Here is a 24,663-nt window from a genome sequence, read left to right on the forward strand (position 1 = left end):
CAGTATTGTCTACTCAGGAGTGGGCAACTTGTGGCCCTCCAGATGTTTGGGCCTAGAATTCCCCTCACCACTGGCTACGCTGGCTAGGGCTGATGGGAATTCTGGCTCAAAACAGCTGGAGGGTCACCCGTTGCCCATCCTTTGTCTACACTGATGAAAGCAGCTCTCTAGAATTTCAGACAGAGGTCTTTTCTCAGCCCAACTTGGAGATGCCAGGGATTCAACCTGAACCTTTTGCATGCAAAGTATGTGCTCTACCACTAAGCCACAGCCCTTCCTCATCTGTCATCCTTTCTAAAACACACAGATGTATACCCATAGCTTTTAAGAAAGAGTTGTGTAGAAAATGGCCCTAAATTGCAATTGTGATAGTGCACAAGATTGGGCCTTGCTTTTTGAGTTGTGAGTTTGTTCCAGCTGATTTCCACAATAGAGAGGGAGCACCTAGATACTTAATTTCTGAGGCGTATCAAGACAATAAGTCAATGCACATCTCAACTACATTCTTGCCCTTGCGCCATAGGCCTGCAGCTCCTCCATTTGGAGACAACACAGCAGCCTTGTATCAGGTAGTGTTGACGAGGCGGACTAGCTAATCATCAAAGAAATAACGAAAATAAGATGTAAACGTTCACAAAATGCTGCACTGCTGTAGAGAAAGGAGTAGATTTGCATTTATTAAGTTTAAAACCTAGCATCTTGAAAGGCCTTAAAAAAGCTCAGTACCAATGCTGAGCAAACCCTAGCCCTGAGGGACTGTCATCTTGGCACCTCCTCAAATAATGGGATCAGCAGCTGGAACAAAGCAGTACATCTCTTGCTGAATCAGGTGAAGTCCAATACAAGGAAATGACTTGACCATGGTAAAATCAACCCATGGCAATCTCCTGCCCTCTCATTACAACCCTCACAGAGAACTTGCAAATCATGATGACCTGCAGAGATCAGCCTATATTTATCGGGGGAGGGGACCCCAGACAAAATGGCTAGTGATCTCCTGTTGCATAAAGGAGCACTTGTGTGTGTGTGTTTTTTCCAGATGGTTATATTTTTGTCTCACCTTCTTTTGCCTCTCTTTATAAACCCAACACCTCACGAACCCAGCTCTTTGATCCTTCCAAGGAAAGGGAAAGAAATTAAAGGAAGGAGAAAACGCCATGCCAGCCTGACAAATAAAGACAAAATACAAGGCAGAGAGAAGAGGAATGTGGAGATTGATCTTTGTTACAATAGGTATAATGAGGGAATAATTATCTCTCCAGCTGGTAGCTTTAATGTGCCAAAAGGACTGGTCTATCATTGTACTTTGCTTACAGGGAAAAAAGACTTAAGAGTTATTTTCCATGCATTTAGTTGCCCAATCTATCCTCCTGCCCATGTGTCTACCCACTCCGCCCTTCACCAGGGCACCTGGGCTCACTTTGTTAGCTTACCTGTTCAATCAAATGTTGTACCCTTCATCATCCAAATGTCTAAATGGCTCACAATCACTGGCAAATTTAAAATTACAACCTCTATTAATCTTTCAATACACATGGGGAAAAGAAGCTCAGATGAGTTGCCAGACTCACTTAACGTCATACATAGAGAACATGGCGGAGCTGGAACTTTTGTGTTCCAAGGCCTAGTTCAAGCTCCACCACATTCAGTCTCAGCCACAAAGCCATACCTATCTTTAAATGCCCAGTAGAGAAAGGTACTATGAAAGAGGGCAAATGTCTTCATTTGAACTGTCTCTCCTGATGTTACTACCTTGTATTCCAGCAGTAAGCCTGTGTGCACCAGTTGCTGGGGAACATGGGTGGGAGGGTGCTGTTGCACCATGCCCTGCTTGTTCATCCCTGGCTGATGGCTGGTTGGGCACTGTGTGAACAGAGCGCTGGACTAGATGGACCCTTGGTCTGATCCAGCATGGCACTTATGTCTCTCTCACTTCTTAGTAGCCAATATGGCAGGACAAGAACCCAGTTTGCCAAGGACACAAGTCTGAAATCACAACAGAACAACTTGTCACCCCTTTTTTACTGGCCCTGCTCCTGTGTTTTCAATAGCAGCTTATCACACAGCAATTAAGCTTCTCCCATGACTAATCTCCATGCCAGGGAAAGCTTTTCCTACTTAATTTGTGTGTGTCAGGCTGCTATCAAGGACACAGACGCAAAGAACAAATCAGGATGCTGTCAGAGGTACAGGCGCAGGGCCAATATAAAAGATGGCAACCCTTAGCACAAATCAAATAGTATATAAGTCACTGACTCTTCCAGCTCCCCAGCCTTCTCGTTTGCAAAAAATCAACATTCACTCACACACTTTTGGACATACCCCTTTTTGAAGATCATCAGACAGAGGGGGGGAATCACATTTCCTTACCCTCTCTGTACCACAATAGGGACAAACAGCTTCCTCTTTCTTCACACAGGGAAGAAAGAGGAAGCAAGCAACGACCATATGGATCATTCAGTGGTCGTTTTTATCATGCTGCTTCTCCCGCACACAGCAGGAAATGGCAGCAAGTTTTGTTATAGCCCCAAGAATCAGACTTTCCAGGTCTTTTTTTGTGTGTGACAGAAAAACGAGCAGAAGGAGCGGAAGGCAGACAGCGTTGTCAAAAGGACTCGAGACCATCCGTGAGCAGCCAGTAACGAGTGTGGTATAAAATGCTTGTCTGATGATACTCTAAAGCAAGCACAAACCAATAAAGCTCATGAGAGGAGACCCAATCTACCAGCAGCCAAGAGAGTGGATAAACATGGAAGGCCATACAGTATAAGCCTGAGGTGAGGTAGACCCACTCGTGATTCAAAACAAGAGTAGCCATCTGCAGCATAACTGGTAACATTCTCCACGAATGCTTTCATAGGCTGAGGCAATACATGAAGAAAGTCCTGACTGTGTGTACATCTACAATGACCATGAACCAGAGGTGAGGCAAAGAACAAACTACTCTACTGGACTCTAATGGTGTGTTGCCACAAACAAGGTTGCAGCACTATGTCCCTCCCATCTTCCTAGTGGTGGTTTATTTTCTGCCCATTTACCTTTATATTTTCATGGACAGTATTAGACTTAGACAGGCGCTGGTGAGCCTTCTACTAGTTGAAACTCATAAAGGCCCACCACTTCCATTCTTCTTCATGCACTCCTACTTACCTCTTCTTTCTATGGTATCTACAAGGGCTTTGAATAATGGATATGGAATGGGACAGGACACTCAGCCTCAGTGGATGATGGCCTACAAGCACCCATAAAATTTGAACGTTTCACTCACTCAGCCTCACTATCTCACTCACCTACCCACTCAAATTTTCACATAGTATTCCATTCCCAGACTAAACTGATTGGCCCGTAACAGCATCTCCATCCCTGTGTGCATTTATTTCAATTCCATTAGCAAAGTTATTTTTAGACCGGATTGCCAGGCTGTGACATGAAAAATCTTCATAAATCTTTAAATTCCACAGTGCAACAGTGGGAGACAAGTTACCCATGGTTTCTCCCCCTTTTCTCCCCTCACCTGCTGTGGCAAGCAAGGTTCCAAGGAAGGAATGGGTGGGAGAAACTGTAGAGGGCATTTAAAAGGTATAGGAATATCCTCTGGGTTGCAAGTGGGCAACATTATTTCAAGAACATCTCAAGTCTTCACTTGAAGCATCAATTCAGCATATGCTATGGAGGGGGAAGGGAAACTAGAAGTCAAGGAACCCAGTGCAGCAACTGACTTATCCTTAAGATCTCCTTTATGCCTTGAAAAATCATATTTTGCCAAGCTTCAGTAACGTATCTTGATTAGATTACTGGTCTCTTTCTGAAGAAGCTTGTAGTAACAAGCGAGGCTGTGCCTTGGAAGGAGAGTATACTCTATCCAAGGGGACACACAGAAAGCAGCTGCCCTCGGCCAAGCTCCTCTTGGTGACAAGAATAAAAAATTACACTACCTCAGAATTTATCATGCACCCAATTACAATGTTAATTGGGACGCCCCAGAAATCAATTAATTCGCAAAAAAAATTCAATTAAAAATTAAGATAAATCATAAAAATGTTTCAAGTAAAGGCCAAACATCGCGAACCATCTTTTCTCTTCCTACTGGGATATATTAGAGGGTTTTTTTTTTTAAAATTAAAAATGTACTAATAATAATAATAATAATAATAATAATAATAATAATAATTACATATATATATATATATATATATATATATATATATATAGTTTAAAAGTGCTTGTGTTGTTGAAAGCCTGGTTGCCCTTGAGTGTCTTTGGCGATGCGCAGGAGGCCTGTCATCAGCAGGACTGGGCTGAAGACAGATAAAAAAGTATCGACCGGTCGGACACACGGCTTCTGCTTTATTGATCAGGCGGGAATTTAACTTGCTGTGCATATCCACAGTGTCAGCAAGGGCCACAGGCGAAATTAAAAGTACTTGGCTTGGAGATGTCGCCATGATACCAGGGGAGGGAGGGGGAGGAGGAATGGGAGAAGAGGGAAGAATGAAAGGATGAAAATTTTGAAAAGCAGATTGGGGGTTTGGAGGGGGGAGAGAAATCCAAGAGAAACTGATGAGGAAAAAGTTAGTGGATGGAGGGAGATGGGGCCACCTGGGTCTAATTCTCACGGAGAGTAATGCTGGCTAGTCGCTGTCTCTTTAGATCTCTGCCTGGTTGTCAGGCTGCTTTTAAGGTGAGAGATTTACTATGTATTTTGATGGAGCTTTGTAAAAGAAAAAAGCCCTCACTCATAAATGTCTCTAATCTCACTCCCATGAAGCTCGGTAAGACCTGAGTGTTGGTTGCTTTGGAGGCGCCAATGTGCTGTGTGGCCAGTTTATGTCCTTGAGCGTAAATCTACAAGAGCAAGAGGTGAGAGCAGCGACCCTGACATGACATGTGACAATAGGACTTTATTTGTGTTTTATGCACTCCATTTATTCTTCTGGGGGACTAGGAGTACCGCTTGCACACCCCTCAGGGATTGGCCTCTCAGGAGGATTCTTAAGGCAGCCATTGCAGGGCGGCTCAGTCCACTGCTGAATTATCCACACAACTTTATGATACGCACTTACGAGCTTGCCTGTAAGGGAATTCCTCATGATTACAATAGGATACAAAATACTATTATTTCAAACATGAATTACTTCGCTAAATTCAGTCTTGAGCCCAGTGGTTACATGGTGTTTGATCTTCTTCTGTCTACTGTTATACCTGCATTAAAATGGAGGACGCAGCCAAAAGAAAGGGCGAAGGGCGATAGCATGCAAAGAATGTGCATCCCATCTGTATGGTTGAGTTAAAAGGGGAAAAAGGAGCTGCCATTTCTGAAGCACACATGCAAACATCCTCACCCTACAATCACATGCGGAGTGCACACCTAAGAAAAAACATTTTGAGTGAGTAGCCACTTTTTTACCTTGATTAGGAGCAGGAAATCATTAAAACTTCCTTTGCTTTTCTGCATAGAATACCCAGAAATGTATAAATCCAGAAAATCTAAATTCTACTTTCATTTATTTGTTAGATGTATATCTGCCTTTCTGCCAACACAGTCAAGGCAGTTTACAATGTAATACTACAACCGTCCCCAACCTAGTGCTCTCCAGGTGGCTGGACTGCAATTCCCATCACCCTCCAAGGCTGTAATACTACAACAAATAACAGTTAAAGAAGATAAAATAATAAAAGTGTAGTTTTGTCTTAAACCATTGGTGGTCCTTTCAAGGGATGATAGCACAAGCCCTCTGGCTTGCCCTTCTTTTCTTTTGGGTCCCCAGACCACACAAGGGTTTAAGTAGCTCCTGGGAAATTTGGAACGTATTGGCAGGATGTGAGGTAGCGGAGGCACAGAGGTTGGAGAAGCCTGGGGTAAGGCTCTGTTCAGTCTAAAAGTCATAGTCTACAGAGAACAACTGGACTTCATAGCATGATTGTAACCTTGCAGATTTCTAGATTCCCTGTTTCCATTTTTGTACATTACACAAAAGATGTAGCAAGAGTGGCAAAACCCACTGTACTAATTGGGAGGGCTGGGGGAGAGAAAATGGAATTACGGAGTCTATAAGGATACAACCATACTATAGAATCTAGTGGCCTTATTCTATACGGAATACTGAGCATCTCAGCTTGTACCCTACATTTTGACTCATTAATCGAAATAAGAAGCTTCCATCATCTATTATGTTACAGAATGACAGATTTTGGTTAGACAGCAGAAATTTTTCATAAGATGGAGGATTTTGTAAGATTTAGATGTGCTGCATCATTGCAGTTGACACCCCCAAGCCATTCAGATGGTGCTAGTCCACATGATAGTTGCTGCTGCTACTGCAAATGAACCTGTAGAATCAGTGGTGACACTACCCAATTCAGTGAGTGAAACAAAACCAACAATGCTAGCTAGTACCTCTTCTTTAGAGTATCTTTTCCTTCAGTTCTGATTCAACACTAGCACAGATTGTGAGGAAGTGGCAGAGCTTGGCTTCACAGTTTTTGTGCCCCCCCCCCCTCCGTTCCAGCAAGAGATGTGCAATGCCTCCCCACAAAGGAGCTGTCCTTCTCCCATTGAGAGTGCTCACTCACTTCCATCACCCTTGAGTACACCCTCTCGCTAGTATCCCAGTCACTAGGGAAATTGGAAGGAGGGTAGATTGGGATTTGCACCAGGATTGGAAAACTTGGCTGAGCAGGCCTTTAAACATCTATGGCCCCTGGACATCTGTCCTGCTAATGCTAGGTGCTGGCACTGGCCGTGTCTAGACACTGCTTAAACATACAAATGCTTTGAAAATAAACAAGGAAGTGGTACAATCTTCTCCTGCGCATATCAGAAGATCAGCGAGCCATCAGCAAGGCACTGTTTGAGGGTCCAGAGAGTTCTGGAACAACTGGGGATGCAGTGTGTGTGTTTGGGGGTGGGGAGTAGATCAGAAGGCTGCTGGAGAATCTTTCAACACAGTGTTTCTATGAATATTTTATCTTCAGTCAAGCTGTAGAGGTTTGGGGGCTGGCATCGCTATCCCCGCAGCACTCCACCCTGGGGCAATAATTGCCTTGTTCCCCAATCCTAGCCCAGGACCGCACATTGCACCAGCAGCCACTTGGCATTCTGTGGGATGGAGTGGAAGGGTGGGGAGAGAAAGGGCTGCATGCAAATTTCATTTCTGAGCCACTGGCGCTGTTTCAAGTGCCAGGAGCCTCGGAGCCCCTTCTCGGCATTACATATGTAACAGCCTCATTGAACTTGACATGTCAAATTCAGGCCATTTGTGCAAAATCTCCCTTTAATAATACCGTTTCATTTCACTCAAATGAGACTTGAATGCATGTAAAATGGAAAAGGATATTTAAGCGCTAACATTAGGCAGATGTCTTGCCAGAGGCCGATTGAATATATGAGATTTTGAAGTGGTTAACACGATTTCGCTGCTCCCTCTTAGAATATGTCACCTGCCGGGCGTCCCCCCCACACCCCTCCTTTCTCCTTTTTAAGTGAAGGATATAAATTGAAAGAAAACAAAACTACAAGCTTCAGCTTGGAGGGGATTAACTCTGTCCACGCTGGCATGTCCTTCTGAAAAACAAACAAGCTCCTCTCTTACCCTTTAGAATATCTCTACGGACCAGATATGGATATAAAGGCAGCATTTTGTGACAAGGAAGGTGCTAGGTACTGCTATTAAAATAAGGGTATTGAAAAGAACCTTGAAGGACATCCAACTCCCTGCGCTGGCAAGATCCCTTCAGTCTAAACCACCCCTGGTGGATGCCCATCCAACTCAGGCACAAAAATGACTAATTGCACAGCCACTAAAGGAAGGAAGGGCAAAGCTGTTGCAGGTCAGTGAGACAGCTGGGCTTTGTCTCAACCATGTTTTTTAAATATCTAATATACTGCCTCTTCAACCTGGTGTCCTCCCACTGTGTTAGGTTCCAGGTCTACTGCTTCCATCATCCCCAGGCATCATGGCCATTGACTGGGGTTGATGAGGTTGTAGCACAACATATCTGGAGGTCACCAGAATGGTATAGGCTGTGCTAGAGCATCCCTTTATTAGAATACTGCACTGGACCTACAAAGTGAATAACTTCTCAAAATGGCACATGCTAACATCCAAAGAGGAAGTTTTGTCACTCAAAATTCATGTCACAGGCCTACATGAGCCATGACTGAACTTATTTTTTCCCAGGGTGCAATCCTGCTTTAAAAGAGACATCAATTATCCTGGGATAAGAATTTACTTGTTCAAACAAGCAAGGTTTGCATCAGTGATTGACTTGGGGCCTTGCTAGACCTACCTGTTAATCCGGTGGGGGAAAGTGCGGGCTGTCAGCCCAGTCTACAGGTGACACGCGACGGGGTAAGGGAAAGCCACGTCGCATCGGCCATTTTTTAAAAAACTTAAAGGAGCCATGTGCGCAGGAGCGCACCAACGACAAGGTAGGTCTTTAAAAAAGAAAAAGAAAAAAGGGTTCCCCGCTTCCCCCACACACAATGTCTGAACCCCCCCGCCCGCCATGTCTGATCCCCTGCCCGCCCCCCACCTGCTCGCTCACCTGCCTGCCTGCTCGCCATGTCCGATGCCCCCTCTGCCCCCCCCCCCCGGCCGTGATCTCCGATCCCCCCCCATCTCTCCTGCCGGGTCCGTTCTCCCCCCCAGCCCCCATCTCTCTCCCCCCATGATTCCCCCCCCCTCGGCCCAATGGGCACAGCACTCCATAGCGCGGTTTCTCCAGGCTACTCGCAAGTAAGCTGCGTAGCCAGGAAACGCTGCAGAACCGGCTAGATCGGAAATGCCGGGCCACAACTGGTGCAGGTTATCCTGGATCAAGGGATGGTTTAGCCCGGGCTGACCCTGGGATCCCATGTGCGTCATCTGGATGCACAGGGGTGAGCCCGGGTATCAGCCCAGGCTAAACCCTCATCTAGCAACGGCCAGAGTCAGCAATCCCAGTTAAAATCAGGAACTCCTAACACTCCTCTCTTTTATCGTGGGATATAAGATCACTTATCCCAGGTCCCGAGGTGTGATCTGAAGGCATATGATACAACAAACTTACTGCAGCTGAACAAGTCTGGATGGGGAAACACCCAAGAGCTCCGTGAGAGAAGAAAAGTAAGATATAAATGTAAACAAACAAATAAATATCATGTAAACTGCTGAAAGGAAGTGGCAAACTCTGGAGAGAGGTATTTATATTTCCACTGAGAAACACACCAACCAGTTAATGACACCAACAAGGAGATGAGGCTGTAACATTCTCCAGTGTCTTGTTGATGTAGATCAAGGTGGTTACCTCAGGATAATAACCCTGGAATAATTATCCCTAAATCTTCTTCACTGTGTAAACAAGCTTTTGGAGGCTACAAACCATGGAGCAACTGGCACTTTTCATGGAATGCTGGAGTTAAATACTTTTGAGCAATGTCCAAATCATTCTAAGGCATACAGTGTTCACTGTGGTGCCCTGCTGATAAGGCTAAAAGGGAAATCTTTGCGTGGCTGTGACTCAGGTAGACTGGAGAGTTCTTTTACCCTAATGTTCATTTAATAGTGAACACAACAATCGGTGACTGGGTGCATCTTCTATTGTTAAGGAGCATCCTTTCCCTTGGCAAGCAAGGTTGTCACTCTTCCCGGGATGATGTCCCCATATCGCACTGATAAGTAACAGCTGCCGGGCTATTTCGGTAATGACTGGAGTTTGGCAGGGAGCTATGCTGGGCTCCTGTACTCTAGCTCCATCACACTTATAGGCCCACATTTTATATTCAAGATTATTGGCTTATTTGAGGGTGGATATTAGCTCCCCTTTCCCATTATGGATGGCTTTTGGCTCCCACATTCTTTCCATGTACAGAGTCAGAAGCCGGAAGTATGGTGCCTCCATCTTGGTTACAAGAAGCGCCTCCCTTCCCCACCCACCCCTCTCTCTCGCACATGGGGGGAATTGTGTTAAAGAAAGCCAAATTCATTGATGCGACCATGTTCTATGGAAGGGAGCCCTGAACCCCAGTTCCCATGAGGCACAAAAGCAGCTTGACATTTAAGGTGGCTCTTTCCCATTGCCATGCTGGGGCAGGATATGCTAGCAGGATGATGATTAGCCCCAGGGGCCTGATCTGGAGAGGAGACTGAGCGTTATCTATTGCAGCATGGTAGGAGTCATTAGTTAATAATTAATAAAGACCCTGCTATTGCTCTTCCCCACACATGCAGCTGGAGCGGGCAAGGGCTAGAAGTGAGCTGTCTCCCCCTTTAACTGCCGTGGTTATTTAAAGGAATAATGCCATTCTTTTTCATTTGTCAGCTGGCCCACAATGGCCCTTGTCAGCCTTTATGATTTAGCGTTTCCTTTCCTTTCCCATTAAACGCCACCTTCCTCCCCTCCTCCCGCTACCGCCTCACGCCAGCCACAGGCTGTTCTTGGCCAGCTCCTCTCTGAGGCTAGCCTTGCTCTTTCCACAGGCTCCTCTGAGCGCTAATTGCTTCTGTTCATTTAAACCTGTTCGTTAATTTGCTGTGGCCCTTTATTAAGTTGGATGCAGCCCAAATTACACCATAAATTATGCGCACAAGGAAACTGGGTGTCGCGTGGGATAAATGGCTTTGCTGTTGCCTTTTCTCCCCTCTTCCCCCACATCTGAGAAGTGGCAGATTCTGGCTCAGTACTGGGTACCACACGGGCAATGGATCTGGGAGGTCTTGGTCCAGCCCAGATTCAGTAGGCCTCTCTTTACCCTCTGTAAATGGGCTCCTTACACCTGTGTCCAATAATCCCCCTTGTTACCTTGAGAAAAGACCCCAGGCTAAGCTGGGCTCTTTTTCCAAACCTTGGGGGTGGACCATTTAGGTGCTGGGCAGTCCAAAACCTGGTTGTTCCGTGCTTCCTGCTGTTCCCAGCCACCTGATGACATCACCTCGCTGCCAACGGCAGCCTGATCTCTTTCTTCACCTTTTAATGACCGGGGAATTCATTAATAATTGAAATAAACATGCTCTCTCCCAGGCTGCAGTTTTATTAAGGGAAGGCCAGGGATCTGCCAACCCTTGGCTACGGCGATTTCCTAAATAACTGCTAGCAGTTAAAATGCAATTAATTTTTTTTTTAAACAGAGGGCTTTTGCTGTGCTGGTGAAAGCAGCAAGCAGCTAAGAGGCAGCCTAAGGGCAGGTGGCAGCCTCTGGGAAGTGGGCTGGTGGACTCTACCATTCTGTCCACCTGCTTAACCTCTTCTCTGCCGCACTAGTGTGGTGAGATGCCTGAGAAAGGGTTTATAGAAGCCTCATGAAAGGGGAATCTTGAGAGACAGTAATTCCCCACCACCAGCTCTTTGCCAATATCATTTGTCTGATTGATAATATCATACAACTTTTGAAAGAAATACCCAGAGAGGGGAAGGGAAATCAAGATATTTCTACCAGCCCTGGAGCCTCGAACCACTATGGAATTTACAGGTTCAGAGCAAAACTACATGCTGGAAGTTCAGTGAAACTTTACTGAAAAATCAGTGAACTAACAGGCCCTCTATGGAGAGCCCATAGAGAGCAACATTGGCAGGGCTTGCTGAAGAGGAGATTGTCCCACATTGTCTGATGCTTGGGACTGAGAACATGGGCATGCACAGACAACAACAACAACAATACCACCACCAATGTACTTGAAAGTGTTTACACTCTTCATTAGGGTATATAAAAAGAGTTTTATAGATTCCTCAGGTAGTATATGCCACACTCGCTATAGAGAGAAGGGCCCCAGGTTAGCTGGTTCTTGGGGCTACACACTGATGCTTGTGGTAGGACATGAGTTAGTGAGGAACCTGCTTAACCTTACCTGATGTTCAGCTGAGTCAACTTCTCCAGCTCCTGTTCCATGTGCTCTTGCAGCTCACCGGGGCGAAGCAAGACCTGGCAAATGGGGCAGATTGGAGCCTGGCTGTCAAAAAGGGTTGCCTTCTTCTTGCCTGCAAAAAAACAGAGGACACAGCATTTAGTTTTTCAGTCACCTTCACATCTATTCATTACTGGGTTCCTACTACTCTCGCAGCTTGGAAATATAAATGGAAAATATACCCAGAAGCATCTGTAGCAAATTTGGTACGGCCTATTACAGCTACAGCTCCACCCACTGGTCTGTGTTTCAGGAGTGTTCCCTGATGGTCCGGACACTGTTGGACATCTCAGCAGAGCGTCCTACTTACCCAGAAGGGGCTATAACATGCTGTGGAAATAGTGGCCCTTGGCTTTGGATGAGTCTAAGGCCTTTATAAACTTGGGTCAAGGTGACTTTGGGGGTAGGGGACATACTAAGAAAACAGCTTGAAAGAAGGCTTATCACTCTCCTCATAGCCTTCACATCTTCTATGTCATTAACAAGACTAGAGGAGGCAATTCAAGAGAGAGTAAGAGCACTTCTAGCAAATGGGATCATCCTGAGGGAATGACTGGGACAGCCTCCCCATTCTATATGCCTGCCAAGAGGGATGCCCTAGATCATAACCTTAATGGGTAGCTCTTCTCGCTCTATGATAGGACTGTTCACTACCACTAGAGAGACAGAGCACCACAACCTCTCTTTGAAGCCTGCTTACCACTACCAGTAGGGGTAGAGTGGCATAGCTTTGTGGTGGTCTCATGCTACCAATACCTACACACTTTCAACCATGGAGAGCTGCTTCACTCAAGACCATTGTCCTACGTGGATATCACATCCTTACAGGAAAACTGAATGCACACTGCAATACGTATACATATTTATAAAACAGGGTGGAATAGGGGTGGTTCTGTGCACAGTTTTCCTATACAGAAGTAATATCCATGGAGGAATTTTTTTTTTGCATGAAGTAGCCCTGAAAGTGAGAAAGTCCTACAACAGTATATTTTACGCGGCATCAATATTCTAAACCTTCGTCCTGTAAATGCCATTGATCGCCCTGGTTGGAACAACCTCAAAAGGAACTAAGCAGAGGCAGAAACACTGTGGTTTTCAAATGTACTCCTCTGTCCTATCGAACTGTAAGTGGGAATTAAGTCATAGCAACTCTCCATGGGCTGAACTAAGGCACCTCTACACAGTCTAATGGCAGAAAAGGAAGGGTTGCTTAGTTAAATCATTCATACAGAACAGAAGCACAATTGCTGGTGTAAACAAACCTCCAGGAGAGAATTTGGGCATCCTTGTAAGTCTGTAGTGACTCAAGAAAAGCAACTCCATCAAACAAAATGTCACTCACACCTGTGTTAAGTCCAAGTATGTGCGCTCTCCCTCTGGATAGAAGGAATATTTAAGGAGCCTAATAAAATTACAGCTATTATTGCTGCTCCAATTTATTTTGAGGATTCTCAAGCAGAAGTGTGAAAAAATACTAACCAAAACGATACTGCCCCTATTTTGTTAATTCCACTGGGAAAATTAAATAACTCATAATCACAAAAGATGCTGAGAAATTCTCAGCTAATAGGGACAGTGCTCTGTAACACTTTGAATCATCTCCAAAAGACTCCCCTGGTCTATCGAAGCACAATTGAATTTTGGTGAAAAGCAGGCAGCAGGTTAGATGTCTATCCATAAGGCCTATTCCCAAGACAGTTTCTTTCCTTGCTCAAGACCCTTTATTGTATCTTGAATTAGAATAAGCACCCTGCTAACAAAAAAACCCAACAAGACAGACTTTAAAGCAAACAACTAAGTCACCGTGAACCAAAGAGAGCCACACAGCTACAAGCACCAGCTGCACAGCTGTGTTAGCTGCTCTGGTCGTCAGAGGGCGTTGCACACCCAGATCTGATGACTGCTGTAAAGGGAAGCATGCTTTATAGTTTCCTATTGTCATCTAACGTGGAGCATTCCTCCTGGATTATTTATTTATGTATTAGACATGGATCAAATTGGTTAAATCCGTGCGAGAGGCAGTAATGCACCATAAAGCTGGCTGCGTGCAATGTGGCCTTCCAATCAAAAGCCAAAAGGTGCCATTTTATGGCCCCAAACTAAAAGCAGAGCCCAGTTAAATGAATCCCCTTGAAAAGAATAGACCTCCCCAAAGGATAAAATGTTGGCACAAGCACTTTGCCAGGGCGACATAAGAGGGGTAGGGGGAAGTGTTTTAACAGGAAGGAGGGCAACGACTGAAATAAGTTTGGAAATAACCTTGTCTCACCCTTGCCTTCGAATTATGCATGAGGAAATGCTTCAGGGGAGATGCCTTTCGCCAACAACCTCCTTACTATATAACATACCCATTAAGTGCACCATAGAATTAGGATTTCATTCCTTTATACATATTGAGGGCACTGGACTCAGGAATCCTGATTATAGGCTTATTTAGCTCCTGTAAACCAACATACTAGCTTTCCCTTTCATAACTGAAGAGAGAACCCAGGATTGCCAGCTCCCTGCCCTATGGTTGCAAACACAGTGTTTGAATCATAGGAATTCTGGAGAGTCGTGTGTGTGTGTGTGTGTGTGTGTAGGTCTTAGATCAGGGTGGAGAAGAGAAGAACACTCTTTGTGTTCTTGTACAGCACCATGTACACTGATGGTGCTATATAAATAAATTATTATTATCATTAATAATAATAATAATAATAATAATAATAATAATTTCTCTCTTGTAATTCAAGCATTGTCAAATTCACTTCCACAGTAAAAAGAAAGAGAGAGAGAATCCCAAACGAAGAATGCTTCCAGACAACGGGTTCCTAGTGCTACCAATCAAAAAGTGTTCTGCAGCTCTTCCATCTTTTCCTCCTTAACAGATTTTTTTTCTGTCAAGGGGAAACACAGGAGGGTTACAAATGGAAGTTGATGACATCCTGAACTCCTGTAAAATTCCATGTTCAAGACACAATGCTTACAGGATGAAAGCCTCACTGGAAGCACCCTCAGATTCCTAGCTCCTCGCACACAAACACCTGCCATCATCCTTGACCCACATGCTATGGATCTGAAGGAGAATAAGTGGGATCTCTTGCCCTGCTCTCTCTCTCACACACACACAAAGTGCTGCTGCTTTTCAATAACAGCCAGACCTAAACAATCCTCCCCCTTTGACTGGGAGGGTGAGCAATCCCAGCTTCCTCTTGGAGACTTTCCACTTTTGTGTGGTCAAGGTCCAAAATAACCTCAGAAGGTCCCCCACTGCCGGCTATTTATAACTGCAGCCCCATTAGTGTAACAATGCTAGTGTCTGAGTCGTCCCACCTAAAACAAACAGGCAGCCTTTGAACAAACGGGAAATCCTGCTGGATCCCTGCTGTGGTCTGCATGCTTGGATGGGTAAACATGGAGGAGATCACGCTGTCCCCTTCCCTCAGCACTGCAAGGGCATGAAAGGCTCACTTGGGCTACTCTGCTATCCCTCACCACTAGATGTGAGCTAGAACTGCCACAGCACAATTAATTCATGTGCTATTCAGCTTTAAGTGATTTCTGTCCCATTGTCTTCTGTTAAAAAAATTCCTAGTTTGGGCAATTAAAAAAAATATTGTTGGGTTTGCTTGTTTTTTTAAACAAAGGCAACTGCTTTTTAAAACAACAACAACAACAACAACAACACACACACACACACACACATATTCTAAGCCTCTAAAAAAAAGTGACAGGGCATTAATGATTTTGCCAAAAACTTATCATCATCATCTATTATACGGTCACAGACCCAAAAACTAAATTCATTTCCAACTTGCTGATCATAAGACAGCCAGCAGGGGGCACTATTAAAACAAAACTGGTCACAACAATTCGCAAACTCTAACTGGAATAGTAGTAACCCATAAAGATGCCCATAATTTGCTGACCTGAGATCAAAATAGACTTTAAGATCGCTTAATTTGTGTGACACTGGGAAGAAAAGATTGCCGTTAACTCAATCTTGGAAACAGGGCCCATTTCGAGAGTATACTTCTAACCATTGTAGTTGAAGGGTTGCCATGGTGACTCTAGAACCCTAAGTAAAACCTACTCCCACACACAGGTGCCACTGGGTGCAGTTTTCGGTTTCTTCCCAAATTATGCATGTTGAAGGGTTCTGATGGAAATGTGAAGGCAGTGGAGAGTGTGGTGCCAAGCAACCAACCACAGTGCCAGGTCTGTGCCAAGTCTGAGTATACCCTGAGTATGCTATGAGCTCCCACGCCCCCATATTTCAGGCAAGGCTACAGCCTCCGCATGGCCCCTTTCAAGCTTTGTTTTTGGCAGCTGTGTTTGTGTTTGCTTGGCCTCCCTGCCTGTCCTTCCCTTCCCTTTGGCCCCTTGTAACTCAGCAGGGTTCATCTCCAGTGTTTACTCTCCTTGGCACGGCTGTTCTCTCCCCTGCAGCCCTTGGCTTGCTAATGCTGCAGAGATGAAAAGGGCCAGCCATGTCCCTCTCCTGTGTGTGCAGACTCCCCTGGGCTCCAAAGAAATGCTTCATTCTAAGTGTTTGAAACTGAATATTTCCTGTCCAGGAAAAAAAAGGGGGAAGGGGAGGGATGTCAACACAGAAACCTCAAGACCAGCCCTATGAAATCCTTTCACACATCACAGCCTAGGTGGATCTGGATAACAGGAAGAACACACTTGCTATTCTCTCCTGGTAGTCTGTGGGGAGGGAGACATAGTGGTTATATTACTGTGAACTCAACAACAGCTTTATCCTTTACCCAGGAGTAACCTCTATGTGTGTGAATGTGTCTAGAGTTGTCTCAGGTTATTTAAAGAAACTGGCATTGCTGGGCTAATGGGTCTGTAGCTCTGTAATCTCCTGTTCCCCAGTAGCATTTTTATCCTTCCTGCTGCCATAATTCCCCCCATCACAAAGCTGCACGTCACAAAAGGTTGGAGGGGAAAGCCATGATAATGCCCTGGGATGGACGAGTTTATTCTCGATGTATTTTGGAGTTGTCACCCTCACTTCAGTAAGACAATTACGGTATAAACATTTTTGAGAATTTAGTGTACAGTATAATCCCATTTGCCAGATACACCTAGGGGCATCCAAGACATATCTACACCAAGCAGGATATAACACATTGAAAGAAGTTTTAAAACGCTCTATGGAATGCGTCATGGGCCCCAACAGTTGTCAGTACACTTCAATGCCGTTATAAAGCAGTTATGTAGATCCTGCCTTAAATGATCAGACATTTGAATAATAGTGCAGGTCAAGTTATAAAGTTATAAAAGCGTTTGAAAAACAAGAGATACTGGATAACAAATACTTCTATAAAGCGTATTCCTCTATCTATGCAAACTAAGGCTTTGCCTGCACTTCCCCTTGCCCCCACAGTAGTTATGCAGTGGCTTCATACCCATCCACAACCACCCCAAGCAATTTACACTGGGCTGTGACTCCAAGTTGAAGCAATGCCAGAGATTCCATATTGCAACTCAGGGCAATTATTTGATTGCACAACTTGGGTTTGACTGGCTGCAGGAGCAGTATCCCCTCTCCCGTTTTTAAGCTGCAAATACCTTTCAGTTGTTCTTTCCACTCTCTGCCAAGCCAAGCCAGACTAGTGAGCAGTGCTGCAAGCACAACCAATGTATTTACACCTCCATGGACACCTTGGGTTTTGATGACTGTGGCGATGGCCGCGGAGATAGCAATCTGCTGTGCTCAAACACAGCCTAGAAGGCAGCATTCCAGGACAAGGGCAATGTGCTTCAGGATGAAAACAGATTTGTAGACACTTTGCATAGAAGCAATCTGATAGCCAATGTTTTGTGACAACATACCCTTAATTTTCAGTAACGAAGGCTGTTTTCCAGTCAAACAGCAAAGCGAATCAATTTCACTCTCACTCTCTCACATTTCATAAGCATGTGTCTGAGCTAACAAATGCAACCAAATCATTTACTCTGAAACGCCCCAGAATAAACGAGCAGCCCTTTCTCCATTCCACAGACCTGTTGCCTGACAGGCTGCACAGGAGCCTAGTGGCAGAAACATAATAGAAATGCTGACACAGCCTCGGGGCCTGTAATCAAGCCCCTGAAGTTTCTGCTGTGATTATTCTCCCCTTGGTGATGGGCCCCCGCTGTTATTTCTGTGCTGATAGCAGGTATCTGCTGTGACAAGCCGCCTCTCCTTCCAACTCAGAAAACAATCATACTGAGAAGGACCTGCATTCGTTTTGGTGCAATCCTAGGAGTGAAGCACTGCCAGCTCATGACTGCAAGAGGGCATCTACAATGGTTTTTTTAAATTTTATTCTAAGCATTTCTATCGCCTTGAACATTGTTTTTCCCCCTGGGATTAATGACGTATTCAGGCATTTGGTGCCTATAAGCGACCCACACCCTGAGCTAAGCCTGAGGCTCAAAGGAGGGCCAACAAAAACTGTGTTGCTCACACTACTCAAAGTTCAGTACAGGACTCTTCTGAGCTCCATCCTACCGCCTTCTTTGAGCAATTTGTCCTCTATTTCTCATTTGGTATCCAAAAATGATCTGGTTCTTGTGTGTAGAAGCATAGTGTGCTGATCTGGTCTCATGAGGAGATAATTACAGGACAATTAAGAGGAACTGGTGGAAAGGTGGGCTATAAATTTAATAAATAAAACAATCAATTTGTTCAGGCATCAAAATAATGTATCCAAAAGAACACAGTGATACAGACTTCAGGTCAGGGTGTGTGTCAAATTTACCTTATATAAAGCTGGATAAGCCAGATTGCTTGTCAAAACAAATTAACTATCACCAAATACAAATTAAATACTTTTGAATAAAGAAGTATCACTTCGGAAATAATCATGGGGGGGGGGGGGGAATAAAATCCCCTTCCTAAGGCAGAAACACCTTTTATCTAAAGGATTTCTGAGACTCAGCTTAAAAAAATTTAAGAACCTACTTACAGAGGCAAATTTCTATAACTCCTCTAGACAACTTGTATCACAATCTGATTTGCCTGCAATTAAAAGATCAGAGTAGATTTATGCTACTACATATTACCTCAGCCTATCCTTACCTGCAAGATTTGATCAACGTAATGGTTGAAATAGAACAGTGGAATAAGATTGTGTTAAGATTTGCTTGCCCCCTGAAGAAAACAAGTGGTAGAAATGCATTCAGCAAAAATATACACCACAACAAATTTCTATTTTTTTGAACATCAGTTCAAGACTTTGGCTCTTAGTTATTCCCCCGCTATCTTTTAAGTGCTGTCTCCTTTTTTCTTTTAGTACAAGGCAGTGACAGTTAACATCACCAAGCAAGGCAGGAGATGAGAATCATTGGGAAAGGTGCAAATCCAGAATAGAGCAAATCCCTCCCTTGCTTGGTCTCAAGTACATCACAGAATCTAGTTAATTAAAAGGAGACAAAGGCTACAAAGTCTAACACCTTGTCCTATGACAGGATTCTCCATACGTTAGCCCATATAATTCAGCCCCCTTACATTTTCTGATGGTCCCTACAGCTATTGTTTTAGAAGGCTAATAGGGAATGCAACACGATTTGGCTAAAACTGGTGGGAATCAGGGAGTTGGCATTGTGAGTCTCATTAAGCACTACCACCATCATTTTCCCCATAATTCAAGCATTGAGCAAATCCTCACATGGCAATACAAGGTGTGCGCACACACAACACATGCACACACAACTTTCCAGAGAGATTAGCTAGTTGTATGATTTTCTTATGTGAAGAATTATGTATCAGAACCTGAATACTATTCTTTAGAGCATTTAGGAATCACGTTTATCCAGGTGCCCTGAAAATCATTGACAACATTTAGACAGTAAGAAACATAGGGTGGAACTGAACATTACGAGAAACACAGGGCTGCTGCTGAAAATGGCAGACCCATATAAAATTCTGTTTGACAACATCTAGAACAACTTACTTGGTATGTTGCTTCTAGTGATAGTGGAGAACCACACAATGTAATGATGCCAGGACACAGGGTCAACAGAGAAGAAATGGGGAGCTTGGCAACGGGCTGCCATTTTTGGTGGTAACTCTGTGTTTCTCATAATGTTTAGTTCCACCCTTATTCAGGCTTAAACAGATCTTTTAGAGTAAAAATTCCTAGGATTACAATTATATGCATGGCCACCAGCAAGTTCAGATACAGAGAACTATGTTTCCATTGTATAGGGTCAACTCCATGGCTCCACCAGCCCAATCTCTAGGAAAGTGCCTGATTTCTGCCACAGGGAACTGATTCTCTGGCTCGTGATTCTGAGCCCACAGCTGCCCATCCTCAGCAAGAGGAAGATGGATTGAGCTGGGCAATAATTTAAGAAACTGAGCGAGTCTGTACATCCAATCACTTTACAAATCAGGAGAAAGGGAGAGAGGAGAAAGGGGGGAAGGGGAAAGAAGTGAAAAGGCCGTGCAGGGAAATGCATCACAATTACTGTCTAGTCTCTAATGAGGGGCCTGTCAGGAGGCTGTCATCCTGCGGAAAGCCACCTACTCAGAGAGATTCAATAAAAAAGTAGCAGAGAGATAAAAAAGAGATATATTTCAACCCCTGCTAATATTCTTTTCATTTGTCCCAGCACAAAATAAGATACTGCACTTAACCAGCTCGGTTAAAATGAAAGGGGGAGGGGGGCTGCGTTGATCAATACCGCTAAAAGCTGGGCGACACAGTGATGGAGTGCAATTTTTTTGTCTGTGCTGAAGCCTAGTAGAGGCCCAGGCTGTGTAATTTATGATTCGCACGCACGCCAGCTAACTAGAGGCTGACAAGACAATGAATTCTCGATGAGAAGGAAGAAAGGAAGAAGACACCATGGCACAGATCCGAAAGAAAGAGGCATGCACACCATTCCATATTTCCTGAATCATTCATCTGCAAGCCCACCTGGCCAACCAGCACTGGAGGGCAATCATTGCCCATTCAGAGTCTCCGTGGAAAAGGAATGGAAAACTGGTAACAAAACCTAGACACAGGGGCATGAAGCTTCCCACACTCACGACCTTATTCTTTGTGATCCCACACAGTAGATCTGCACTATTTTCTTATCCTGAAGAATCCAAAGCTTCAAAGAAAGGCACCAGTTCACCACTAGTTTGCTGGAGAGTACCTGTCCATGGAAAAAAATCTCACCTTTCTAACTGGTTAGAAACTAGCTTGATTCTTCGTCTCAAAGCCATCTTCTAGCAAAGAATTGGCCAAGTGCAATGTGCAATAGATCACTGTACACAACCTTTAGGTACATAATCCAATCACTTATTATCTATTAAGACTGATGACCACTTTGCAGGAGGCACTGAAAAATCTGAATGATGAGAAATGCGTCCAGAAAAGAAACACCAGCTTCCTTCCTGAGCATCCTGGACTTTCCTGAACTGCCTCTGATGCGATGAGAGGGAACTTCACTTTTGTAAGATAGATTCAGCTCTGTCAAAAGGGTGGGTATTTAGATTTGTTAAAAAAGGGTCTTTATTACTACAGTTGGGGACTGCTCACACAAACTGCAGAAAGACAACAAAGAAGAATTCTGAGTAATAAGAATGTCCAAATGAACTAGGAGAAATTAAGGGAGTAAGTCTTGGTGAAAATTCCTTGGAGGTACTCTCTCCAAGGCCACATGGAGGTCATGAATGGAGCTAGAGACAATCTTCTACTCTCATCGCCCCTACTCAACACTGTTTCCCTCTTTTTCTCTCTCTTAAGAATAAGAATGCAAGAAGAGCCATGTTAGATCAGACCAAAACCCTATCTGGTCCAGCATTCTGTTCCCCTATTACCAACCAGACGGCCATTAGCAGAACATGAATGTGACAACACCGTCCTGCTCATGTTCCCTGGTATTGAGAGGGATATTTCTTCTGATATTGGAGGTAATATACAGCTATTGTTTTCATAAAGAACTGTGTCCTCCACAAATTTCTCTAATCCCCTTTTAAAGTCAACCAAGTTGGTAGCCATCACTATCTTTTGTGTCAGCAAATTCCTTAGCATAACTATGTGCTACTTTTTACTAGTCTACCTAGTGTAGCATCCTGTTTCATTCAGTGGCCAAACAGCTGCTTCCACGAAATCAAGAATCAGAGCTTGAAGGCAACAGACCATCCTTTTTGTTGCTCCCCAGAAAATGGATGACTCTGAATGTGGAACTTCCAGATCAGAATCACGACTACTAGCTATTGATAAATACATCTTCCATGAATTGGTCTAAGCTACTGGCATCTAAGCTAGTGGCCATCATGATGTGAATTCTATACATTAACCATTGTGTGAAGAAATAGTTACTTTTGTCTGTCATTAATTTACTGCCAATCCCTTTCATTTGATAACCTTGACTTCTAGTACTGTGGAAGAGGGAGAAAAACTTCTCTCTGTCCACTTCCTTTACAGTCCACTTTCTCTATTGTTCACTATGCATAATTTATACAACTCTATAATGGTTAACCATATTTTTTCTAAACTAAAAAGCACCAAACACATTATCCTTTATTTGTAGGAAAGATGCTACAACCCCTTGATCATTTGTTTGCCCTTGTCTACACCATTTTCAGCATCCTTTTTGAAATTGAATGACCAGAACTGTACACAGTACTCCAGATACAGACACACTATAGATTTACAGAAGGTACTTACTTATATCTTCACTTTCAAATGTAAGGCTTACGGGTTTTTGATATCACATTTACTTGTCTAAGACATGATCATAAACCCATGTCTTTCTATGCAATGACAGCAGAACCTTTCACACAGTCTTAAACAGAAGCTAAAATATTCTGCACAATGTCTACTGAATTAGAGGATGAATACATAACAACATAATAAGAACCATGCTAGATCAGACCAAAGGCCCACTCAGCCCAGTGGGATGGACCCTTGATTATGGAGATACCTGGGTTTTTAGCATGACTTGTATAAAGAGAATAGCCCAAGATACACAAGTATGAAATCAAATATCTGTGTAAACCTTACTTCTAACACATTTGAAAGTTAAGTTATTACTAAGTACATTCTACAAATCTGTGACCACATCTGGAACACTATGAACAACAAGATGCTTATATGAAACGTGCAAGCAGAACATGAGTGCAACAGCACCCTCCCATTCACATTGACTAGCATCTGATATTTAGAGGAATGCTGCCTCCGATAATGGAGGTAATATATAACCATCATGACTAGTAGTCACTGATAACCTTAACCTCCATGAGTTTGTCTAATCCTCCTCTAATTTGTATGATACACTGAGAACAACAGCAGAGCAACAAGTCTGGAGGAACCTAACTAGCCTACTCAACATGAGTTTCAGGCCTTCGAACTAAAATATCTACATCTCTCAGATAAGGAATGAAAAACTCATGAATTGTCCGCATGCCCCAGCAGTCATCTTTTGAAGGGCAAGGGACATTACAAGATCTACATGGCCTAGCAATCATCACTAGATGGAGAAAACAAAATCATAATTGTTGTGTAGCCCAACGCTGCCACCAGACTGAGTGAGAGCACCACAGCCTCTCTGTGAGACAAAAATCTACAACTTGTGTAATGGCTACAATTCTACATGTCCATCTCTTATTTATTTATTTATTTATTTATTTCATTTCATTTCATTTCTATACCACCCAATAGCCAGAGCTCTCTGGGCGGTTCACATCTCTGGGATGCATGTGTCCCTTACAAATGGGAAAGGGCTGCCTTCAGATCTGTGAGAGAATATACAAGATCCCTGGGCGCTCACAGTTTGTTCTCTATCTTTAATCCCAATGGAACCCAATGGTTCAGAAGGAAACATCAGCCAGCCTTCAATAATATGGTTCCTACCAAATCTTTATTCTCCCCTTAGCTGAGATACTTTGTAGACGTGTGTGAAGGGAAAATACCCTTGTGCTTGCATGCACAAAGATTGTGCAAAGAAAAGTGTGAGGGAGAAGCCATCCCACTGCTTTGCAAATGAGATACTGAGGAAACATCTTGCACCACCTTAGAAGAACACAGCAACACAAACTAGCAGCTCCATCCCTTTCCCCAAGACATCCTTGCAGGCAGCTGTTGTCCTTGACTTGGAGGGCAGCCTGCGAGGGTGGTGATATACTGAGATGCCTATAATGTGAAGCAGTGACGGGGCAGAGCCCTCCACTGGTTCTTTTCCATTATTTTCCCACCGCATTTCCCTCCCTCCTCCCACTAGCTTGGTGTGACAAGGAGGAGGGGAAAGCACACATACTGAAAACACAGATATTGAACTGTCAAAACTATTTCCTACAAGAAAATAGATTCATCAGCTTGCAGCAGGCAGGGTCAACGCCACATATCCCTCTCGCGTCGGCATCCGCTCATGCCGGTGCATACCCAATGCTTCTTCGCAGCGCCGGCACTTTAGCTTGTAGCTCAGGGCCCCTAAGTGACTTTGAGAAATGGATAATCGATTATAATTCCAGAGGCCTCTCTGCAGATTTATCTGGAGAATGTAGAAAAGGCAGAGCTCAAGAGAAGGTAGGTGCTTCTGGCCGGCACGTCAATTGCCCGCTCTCTCTCTCCAGCTTGGAAAATCGCATCCTGAGCACGACTCCGTTTAATCCATCAGTACACAATCAATGCACTCTGTAATCAACTCTTGATCACTTAATTTTACACATGTTGGCTGAATCCCTTTGTTTAATCACAAGATCAGGCCACATCGCCACGCTGCCCCCTCTTGCACCACCAAACACAACCAGACGCCTTCATTTCACCTTGAGGAAGAGCTCAGTGAATTTAGAGAGCTCTGAGGCAGG

The 24,663-nt window shown here is 44.0% G+C and overlaps 1 protein-coding gene across 1 annotated transcript in view; it reads right to left on the reverse strand.

Annotated features, from left to right (window-relative positions):
- Nucleotides 1–24,663, reverse strand: part of RNF220 (ring finger protein 220) — a 334,291-nt gene that overhangs the window by 106,323 nt on the left and 203,305 nt on the right. Inside the window, exon 3 of the mRNA XM_063139823.1 lies at nucleotides 11,826–11,955. Within this exon, the coding sequence (XP_062995893.1) occupies nucleotides 11,826–11,955 (130 nt within the window). The remainder of the gene's footprint in view (nucleotides 1–11,825; nucleotides 11,956–24,663) is intronic.

Source organism: Elgaria multicarinata, chromosome 1 (assembly GCF_023053635.1).
Source record: "Elgaria multicarinata webbii isolate HBS135686 ecotype San Diego chromosome 1, rElgMul1.1.pri, whole genome shotgun sequence".
Taxonomy (NCBI): domain Eukaryota; kingdom Metazoa; phylum Chordata; class Lepidosauria; order Squamata; family Anguidae; genus Elgaria; species Elgaria multicarinata.